General features: G+C 47.4%; 1 protein-coding gene across 1 annotated transcript; it reads left to right on the top strand.

The window, feature by feature from the left end:
* Nucleotides 1-8,214: 8,214 nt before the first annotated feature.
* Nucleotides 8,215-9,310, top strand: LOC119951607 (zinc finger protein 239-like). The gene has a single exon (XM_038774787.1). It carries the CDS (start codon nt 8,396-8,398, stop codon nt 9,308-9,310), a length of 915 nt encoding a protein of 304 aa, XP_038630715.1. The 5' UTR covers nt 8,215-8,395.
* The last annotated feature ends 326 nt before the right edge of the window (nt 9,311-9,636 follow it).

Genomic DNA, 9,636 nt, shown 5'->3' with positions numbered 1-9,636 from the left:
GCTAGGGAAACACAGACTCTTATACTCTGCCTTACTGGGCGGAACCATCAGGCAGGCTTCACCAATGATCTTACAACATCAGGTACCATAATACCCCTAATACCGACTACCACAATCTGTATTCTGAAAGTGCATAAATTCGCAAAATGGCCGTCTTCACCACAATAAAGAAATGTCATAACATTTCTGGAATTCTTTATCGGAGTAAGAACAGGGGTCGGAGTTGGTGTTATCGGAGGAGGAGAAGGAGGACCAGCCTCCCGTACCAGCCTCCCCGGACAGGCGCTGGAATGTGGCAACTAGGGGCTTTTCACAGTAACTTCATTGAAGCCTACTCGTGACAATAAGCGATTTTCATTTCATTTCACTTTCAGGAGTAATTTCTGCTGCGATTGCTGTGCTATTTTTAGCAGCTGCCGTTTCGGACTTGGGCTGAGATCTGTTATGGTTTTTAATACCCTTTAGCTGCCAGTCGGGTAGGACCAAGTTTAAAGCTGTAGACAGTTCGGGTCTTAAACAGCGACAAAAGCGTTTATGAATGGTCCCAATGGGTTTGCTGACGTCATGTCCACAGTATTAAATATGAGGGTGGCAATGAGTCCAGAGGTGGTGATTTTTGGGGTGTAGCAGGATCCGGGAATCCAGGAGGAGAGAGAGGTGGATGTTCTGGCCTTTCCTTCCCTGGTCGCCCGGAGGTGGATATTGTTGGCATGGAGGGACACAAAGCCCCTGAAATCAGAGACCTGGCTTTCGGACATGGCTGGCTTCCTCTGCCTGGAGAAAATTCAGTTCGCCATGAGAGGGTCTCTGCTGGGGTTCGCCCGGAGGTGACAAACATTCATCGACTTCCTCGCAGAGAACTAATCATCAGCCGAAAGGGGGGGGGGGAGGGTTAGATTAGCGTAGGTTAGGGGGGTAAGTAATGGCAAGACCTGTGGGAGAGGAAGGTGGAATTTGCACTATGTTCATATTTTTCTTGTTATGTATATGGTTGATTTTGTTGCTGTTGAAATGCCAAAGAAATACCTCAATAAAACGTTTATCAAAAAAAATGAATGGTCCGAACGTGCTCAAATCCCAGTTTTCCTCTCTTGGCTAGAGTTCCAATCTGGAATGCTCCTTCCAGACTGTTTCAAACATTTTGTCATAGTCTGTGAGATCTTTCAAATGGTTTTGAACACAGGCTGTTGTTTTTGCCACTTCAGCTTTAAACTGTTTGGTGCTCAGTGGGTTAAGTTGTAATACACTTTGTCTGCCACTAGGTTTGTCTTTTTTGTAACTATCATAGTTCAAGTGAACAGGCTTCCTTTATTTAACAATCTCGGAATCTGTTAAAGCTGCCATGGGAGGCTCTTGAATCGAGATTAGCAGCATGTCTTGGTCAGTCTCAGAGTGAGACAACACCTTGTTCTCGGGGTCAAGGGCCCTTGAACCCGGAACGATAGTTGTCATGCCAGTAGCAGCTTGCATCAATGCAGGATTTGCAAGCGGTACAGCCTTGGTTAGAATTATTTCTGCATCTGCTTCTGCCAGAGTTGTTTCCTTTGGAGAATTGAGATATAGCTGAGGTTTTAAAGACAGATTTGATGGCTTAGCCAGCTTTCCTCTTTGTAACATTTTATGACCTTTCATACGCTGAAGGAGTATTTGGGTAGTTCTCCCCAAAATCCTCTTTACATTTCCAAGGGACCATTTGCTCTTGGTAATGTTTTTTTTTTAAATTTAGATTACCCAATTATTTTTTCTATTAAGGGGCAATTTAGCGTGGCCAATCCACCTACTCTGCACATTTTTGGGTTGTGGGGGCGAAACCCACGCAGACACGGGGAGAATGTGCAAACTCCACACAGACAGTGACCCGGAGCCGGGATCGAACCTGGGACCTCAGCGCCGTGAGGCGGTTGTGCTAACCACTAGGCCACCGTGCTGCCCCCTTGGTAATGTTTTTTAAGTCAATTTCCGCATTTGCTTCGGACAATTCAAACTGTTGAATAATAGGAGATTTGAGATTTCTGAACAAATTTTCACTAGAGGCACCTGGTGGAGTCTGGCTCCCCCTTCTGGTTGTGGATGGATCTGCTACACTTTTCAAAATAACAAGGGTTTTCAAAGGAGAGTCGTTCCCCCATACCTTCAACTTTACAGGAGTAGGAACTTTTCTTTTCCTCGTTCCCTTGTAACCCTTCAGCAACACCTTAGAAGCAGTAGGAATGTTGCACTGGAATTCCTTTCAACTCTTCCAAAAAATATATGAACAAAGTGATTTCAGCACGTAATACCTCAGTCTTTTCTTCTAAGATTCTTTTGCCGCTAGGGGGGAAACAGGGTGGACCGTCGTGGCTTGATATGAGGCAAAGTAAAAAGTCTTACCCGTCCAGCCGAATCTCGGATTGAAGGCTTCCGATCGTCTGGTCTGATCTTCAGCTTTCTGGGGGATCCTCCAGCAAGGTCAGCTTTCAGAGGCCGCACCGTTCTTTTCTTGTTCATCCGACTCCCTCTCGTCCTTCCCCTTCTCGGCTGCCGACTGCGCCAATTAAAAGATCTGTACTTTGGTCAATATATCTTATGTGTTGCCGCACTATATATATTACTCGACATAAATTTAAAACTGAGCTTCATGCGTAAAGTAAATCCAATCTTTACTCAGTCAGTATTGCAGATGTCTCTTATCAAGTCAGTTTGCTTGCAAATACAGAGGGCGCGATTCTCCGACCCCCACGGCGGGCGGGAGAATCGGGGGAGTGCCGGGCGATTCCCGCCACTCCGCCCTGGCAACCGCGCGCGATTCTCCCAGTCCCCCCAAAACGGTGTGCCGCGTTTCTCGACAGGTCCCTCGGAGAATCGCCGCTCACCGTTTCTAACAGGCGAGCGGCAATTCTCCGGCCCGGATGGGCCGATTGGCCTGCCCAATACAACCGGTTCATGCCAGCGCCAACAACACCTGGTCGCTGCCGGCTGAACAGCGCGCGAATGCTGCGTGTGCGGCCTGTGGGGGGGGGGGGGGGGGGGGGGGGGAGGGAGGATCGAGCATCAGGGGGGGTGCTCAATAGGGGTCTGGCCCGCGATCGGTGCCCACCGATCGGCGGGCCTGCGTCTCTAAAGGATGCACTCTTTTCCCTCCGCCGCTCCGCAAGATCAATCCTCCATGTCTTGCAGGGCGCCCGCGGGGAGGACGGCGACCGTGCATGCACGGGTGATGTCATTTAAGTGCCGCCAGCAGCATCATTTACGCGGCGCCGCTTTGACACGGCTCCAAGGCCCGGCGCGCAAAATTGACGCGGCGCAGCTCCTAGGGGGTGGGAGAATAGGGGGCGAGGAACGGCCTCCGACGCCGGAGTGAAACTCCGGTTTTCACTTCAGCGTCGGCACTTTGTCTCCCGTTGGGAGAATTTCGCCCAGAGTTTTTTAAAGTTTGATTTGTCCAAGCAAGTACAGATGACTGAGTTAAATTCAATACAGATTACAGCTCTTGATGTTTCCTTCAAGTTAAAATACACGATACAGAGAAGTTGAAAATAAACAAAATAGCTTCTTCAGATCAAAGCGCAGGAAATACTTAAAGACAGGAAGTAAAAATGATTCTGGAATAATTTGCTCATAATCGGCACCTATTTTTAAGGTATTTGCTATTGCGCTAATGTTCTGACCCTTTCTGTCTGTGATTGGGTCATAATAATTTCAGTTCATTTTATTCGACAGAAATGAGTGTCCATCAAATTTTTAGCATGGGGGTGAGTCCCAACACTCTTTATCAGTTCTCATGGCCACTGAACTAGGAACTTTTCCCAGATGCATATGGTAATAATTATGCAATGAATGTGTGTGTTTGGAGTTTTAACCTGATCATTCTCATGGTAACAGCAGTTCTCACTGCCTCTCTGTTTGAACTGTGACCTTAGTGAAGACATTTTGAGCCTAAATCACTTTAAAAAGCCATTTTGATTTTGAAGCATTTCTTCCTCGTAAATTTATTATATATTAAAACTAGATTTCTAACAACTTGGAAAAAATGAAGTTTGTCATCAGGGGATTGGTGGGGAAATTCTCCGAGGTAGCAGCTATTTATCTAATTATTTAAGGATCTGGACACGGTCGACTGTTAAGGGGGTTACTTTATGGGGGGTTAATTTGTTATAAAGACAGGAGTACAGATAACGTTTTGACTTTTTATTTCTATTTTTTGTTTATTTGGCTGATGATAATGCGATTTTTGAAGAATAAAGGGATTAAGGGTTATGGTGTTCGGGCCGAAAAGTGGAGCTGAGTCCACAAAAGATCAGCCATGATCTCATTGAATGGCGGAGCAGGCTCGAGGGGCCAGATGGCCGACTCCTGCTCCTAGTTATTATGTTCTTATAATAGTCAACATGGAGATGAACAAGATTATGAGGGGCATGGACAGGGTGGATAGGGAGCAGCTGTTCCCCTTAGTTGAAGGGTCAGTTACGAGGGGACACAAGTTCAAGATGAGGGGTGGGAGGTTTAGGGGGGATTTGAGGGAAAACCTTTTTACCCAGAGGGTGGTGACGGTCTGGAATGTGCTGCCTGGGAGGGTGGTGGAGGCAGAATGCCTCACATCCTTTAAAAAGTACCTGGATGGGTACTTGGCACGCCTTAACATTCAAGGCTATGGGCCAAGTGCTGGTAATTAAAGTGGGATTAGGTGGGCAGGTCAGGGCCTTTCATGCGGCGGTGCAGACTCGATGGGCCAAAGGATTTCTTCTGCACTGTAGTATTCTGTCATTCTGCATTTAGGAATAGGAAATCATGTTTGATGAACCTTTTGGAGTTTTGAGGATGTTACTATCAGAATTGATAAAGGGGAGTCCGTGGATACGGCACACTTGGATTTTCAGAAGGTTTATGATAAACACCCCACAGGAGGTTAGTCAGTAAAATGGAAACACATGGGAAAGGAGGTAATATACTGGCACGGACTGAGGATTGGCTAACAGGCAGAAAACAGAGAGGAGGAATAAATGGGTCATTCTCACCTTGGCAGGTTGTGACTAGTGAGTACCACAAGGATCAGTACTTGGGCCCCAGCTGTTCACAGTTTATACAATGATTTGGATGTGGGGCCAAATGGAATATTTCCAAGTTCACAGATGATAGAAAGCTGGGTGGGAATGTGTGTTGTGAGGAAGATGTAAAACGGCTACAGGAGGATTTCGACAGACTTAGTGAGTGGGCAAGGACATGGCAGATGGAATATAATGTGGAAAAATGTAAGATTATCACTTTGGTAGGAGGAACAGATGAGTAGAGTATTTCTGAAATGGTCAGAGATTAGAAAGTGGAGATGTACAAAGGGACCTGGGTGTCCTTATCAATAAGTCACTGAAGGCTAACATACAGGTGCAGCAAGTTATTAGGAAGGCTGATGGGATGTTGGCCTTTATCACAAGAGGATTTGAGAACAGGAGTAGTGAAGACTTGCTTCAATAGTATAGAACCTTGGTTAGACCACAGCTGGAGTACTGTGTGCAGTTTTACTGCCCTTACCTTGGGAAAGGTTTTATTGCCACAGAGGGAGGGCAATGAAGGTTCACCAGATGCGCAGAGGGTTTGCGGAAACTGGGCCTCCATCCTCTAGAGCTTTAAAGAATGAGGGGTGCTCTCATTGAAAGGTACAAAATACTAAAGGAATAGACAGGGTGGGTGTGGGTGAGATGTTTCTCCTGGTTGGGGAGTCTGGAACCAGGGTGTACAATCCCACGGAGCGAACACAGAGGAACGAATGGTAAGATACATTTTACTCTCACAACAATACTCTCCATTCCCCGAAGGGTCTCCCTTCTTAACCAGCACCCTGGCCGGGGCTTTGATACTGAAAGGCTCCCCTTGTGGAGGGGGTAGCTCCACCCAGTTCACCAGCAAGTACGCATTCCATGGAGGTCACAGGGAACCTGGTGGTCCTCACCTCGTGACCCCCGAGGGGGTCGTAACACAATTTCAAAATATGGGGGAAGCCACTTAGGACGGGTCTCGGAGGAGACATTTCTTTACCCGGAGGGTTGTGAATCTTTGGAATTCTCTACCCCAGAGGGGTGTGGGAGCTCAGTCACTGAGTGTGTTTAAAGCTGAGACTGACAGATTTCTAAATACCAATAACACAAAGGGATATGGGGATAGTGTGGGGGAAAAGCATTGAAGTGGATGATCAGCCATGATTGTATTGAATGGTGGGGCAGGCTCGATGGGCTGAATGGCCAACTCCTGCCCCTATGTTCCAATGATACAAAGATATGTAGGAAGGTAAATTGTGAAGAGGACATAATGAGGTTACAAAAGAATATAGATAGGTTACGAGAGAGGGAAAAGATCTGGGAAATTGGATTGGTTTATTGTCACGTGTACCAATGTACAGTGAAAAGTATTTTTCTGCGAGCAGTGAGTAACTCGCCTCCTAACTCCCCGGAGTCTGTCCACATCTGCAAGGCCCAAGTGAGGAGCGATGGAATACTCTCTGCTTGCCCGGATGAGTGTAACTCCAACACCAGTCAAGAAGCTTAACACCATTCAGGGCAAAGTAGCCCATTCAATGTCTTCAACATTCACACCCTCTATAGTGGTGGTGAACTGTACTGTATACAAGATATGGGTGGCACAGTAGCATAGTGGTTAGCACTGTTGGTTCACAGCACCAGGGTCCCCGTTTCGATTCCCTGCTGGGTCACTGTCTGTGCGGAGTCTGCACGTTTTCTCCGTGTCTGCGTGAGTTTCCTCCGGATGCTCCGGTTTCCTCCCACAGTCCAAAGATGTGCAGGTTGGGTGGATTGGCCATGATAAATTGCCCTTAGTGCTCTGGCGCCATCTTGTGACAAGATACAGTATAATGTGGGAAAAAGTGAAATTGTCCATTTTGGCAGGAACATTTTTTAAAAATCTGAATTGTGAGAGATTGCAGAGCTCTGAGATTCAGAGAGATCGGGGTGTCACCTAACAAGCATATCTTTCGGGACTTGTGGGAGGAAACCAGAGCACCTGGAAGAAACCCGCGCAGACACTGGGAGAACGCGCAGACGCAAGCCGGGAATCGAACCCGGGGCTCTGGCACTGTGGAGCAACAGTACTAACCACTATGCTTCCGTGCTGCCCTGGGACAACGCCCTCTGGTCCTAGACTCTCCCATCAGGAGAAACAGCCTCTCAGCATTTACCCTGTCAAACCCCTTCAGAATCCTATTCATATATTTATTTTAAAATTTAGAGTACCCAAATCTTTTTTTTTTCCAATTAAGGGGCAATTTAGCGTGGCCAATTAACATACCCTGCACATCTTTGGGGTGTGAGGGTGAGACCCACACAGACACGGGGAGCATGTGCAAACTCCGCACAGACAGTGACCTGGGGCTGGCATCAAACCCGGGTCATCGGCGCCTTGAAGCAGCAGTGCTAACCACTGCACCACCGTGCCGCGCTTAAGAATCCTAAATATTACAATGAGATCACCTCTCATTCTTCTAAATTCCCTGATGTGGAGATGCCAGCGTTGGACTGGGGTGAGCACAGTAAGAAGCCTTACAACACCAGGTTAAAGTCCAACAGGTTTGTTCGAATCACTAGCTTTTGGAGCACTGCTCCTTCCTCAGGTGAATGAAGAGGTGGGTTCCAGAAACAAATATATAGACAAAGTCAAAGATGCAAGACAATGCTTGGAATATTACACAACTGGATAAAATAATCAATTTATTTTATTACAAAACCATGAATAATATATCTAATCTGTACCATATAACGGCACTGGACATATCTCCGTCCGATATTAATTTACTGTCCCTTAAATGTCAGCCATCTCCTGGGGAAACCAGCCCTTTAATTGTGAACATTGGGAAAGAGGCCATCCTTTTAGCCAGACAAATAAATGTGTCAAGCTGAGGGAGCAAAGGGTGTCAATGTCTTTAAGAGAGAGAGAGACCTGGGTCAAGCTTTCCAGAGTCTGCACCCTCCCTGGATTCACTTCCTTTCCCTTCAGTTGCTGCAAGTGACCAATTGAAGGTGAGAATGAGAAAAGAAATGGAAAGGGGGAGAAAAGAAAGTGTTTTACTCCCAGATGTTGGAGACAGGAGGAAGTTTCAGTCTGTGTGAAGTTCAATCTTCAATCACACAAAGCCCGTGCTCTGATTGGCTGGAGGACAAGAGTCCTTCCGGTGCTCCAGTTCTTCCCATTGGCCAACATCTCAGCAGAAAGGTCAGGAGGCGGCTCCCTCCCGGAAGGGTCTGACCCCTGAGTGAGAGTGTTCCAGAGCACTGACTGTGGAAAGAGCTTTAACCAGTTGCACAGCCTGAAAAAACATCACACCATTCACAGCGGGGGGAGACCGTACACGTGTTTGTGTGGACAAGGCGTGAATAAATTGTTGACCCTGGAGAAACACGTGGAAACCTGCACCATGGAGAAACCGTGGAAATGCGAGGACTGCGGGAAGGGATTCAAAGGCCCATCACAATTGGAAATTCATCGACGCAGTCACACCGGGGAGAGGCCGTTCCTCTGCCCTGAGTGTGGCAAAGGATTCAGTCAGTTATCCAACCTGCAGACCCACCAGCGAGTTCACACCAGGGAGAGGGCATTCTTCTGCTCTGACTGTGGACAGACTTTCACTAGGTTATTCGCCCTGCTGAGACACCAACGGGTTCACACTGGAGAAAGGCCGTTCACCTGCTCAGTGTGTGGGAAGGGATTCAGTCAGTCATACAACCTGCTGAAACACCAGGACAGTCATAACCGTGAGAAACACTTCAAATGCTCTGACAGTGGTGGTGGCTTTAAGAACTCTGTGGACCAGATGTTCCACCAGCGCGTTCACACGGAGGAGAAGAGATGGTTCAGCTGCTCTCACTGTGCAAAGATGTTTAAAACGTCTTCCACCCTGCTGATACACCAGCGGATTCACACTGGGGAGAGGCCGTTCACCTGCTTGCAGTGTGGCAAAGGATTCAGTCAGTCATCCACGCTGCTGCTCCACCAGCGAGTTCACACTGGGGAGAGGCCGTTCACCTGCTCTCAGTGTGGGAAGGGATTTACTCAGTTATCCAAATTGCAGACACACCAGCGGGTTCATACTGGGGAGAGGCCATTCACCTGTACTCAGTGTGGGAAGGGATTCAGTCAGTCGTCGACCCTACAGAGACATCAGCGAGTTCACACTGGGGAGAGGCCGTTCACCTGCTCTGACTGTGGGAAGACATTCACTCTATTACACAACCTGCGGAAACACCAGCAACTTCACAAGTCTTCACAGGGATTGGATTCTGCTGTTATTGCTGCCGTTAGTGACATCCAGACTGAACCATGTTCATTCTGACAGTAGGGAAATTGGGAGGGTTGGATGGTTTATTTCTGCTGAACTGCCCAATCTCACCACTTTGCTCCCAGCCTCAAACAGCATCCGTCTCCTTTAGGCATTTGAAGAATGTCATTCAAACGTTTTTTATGTTCAAGCAGCAAGGTTTGATTTTCCTGTTTTGGAGAAAATGGGATCTTGGGCATCAGAAATAGAGGGATTAAGAACAAAAGCAGGGAAGTTATGTTGAACCTTTCTAAAGCTCTGGTTAGGCCACAACTAGAGTATTGAGTCCAGTTCTGGGTGACCACAATTTAGGGAGGATGCGAGGCTCATTGAGAGGGTGG

The sequence above is a fragment of the Scyliorhinus canicula genome, chromosome 17, assembly GCF_902713615.1.
Source record: "Scyliorhinus canicula chromosome 17, sScyCan1.1, whole genome shotgun sequence".
In the NCBI taxonomy this organism is placed as follows: domain Eukaryota; kingdom Metazoa; phylum Chordata; class Chondrichthyes; order Carcharhiniformes; family Scyliorhinidae; genus Scyliorhinus; species Scyliorhinus canicula.
The sequence above is the reverse complement of the archived record's forward strand: the minus strand, read 5'-3'. Positions and strand labels throughout refer to the sequence as shown.

Coding starts and splice junctions, on each gene's coding strand:
- LOC119951607 (XM_038774787.1), top strand. CDS start 8,396: ATGGAGAAACCGTGGAAATGCGAGGACTGCGGGAAGGGATTCAAAGGC.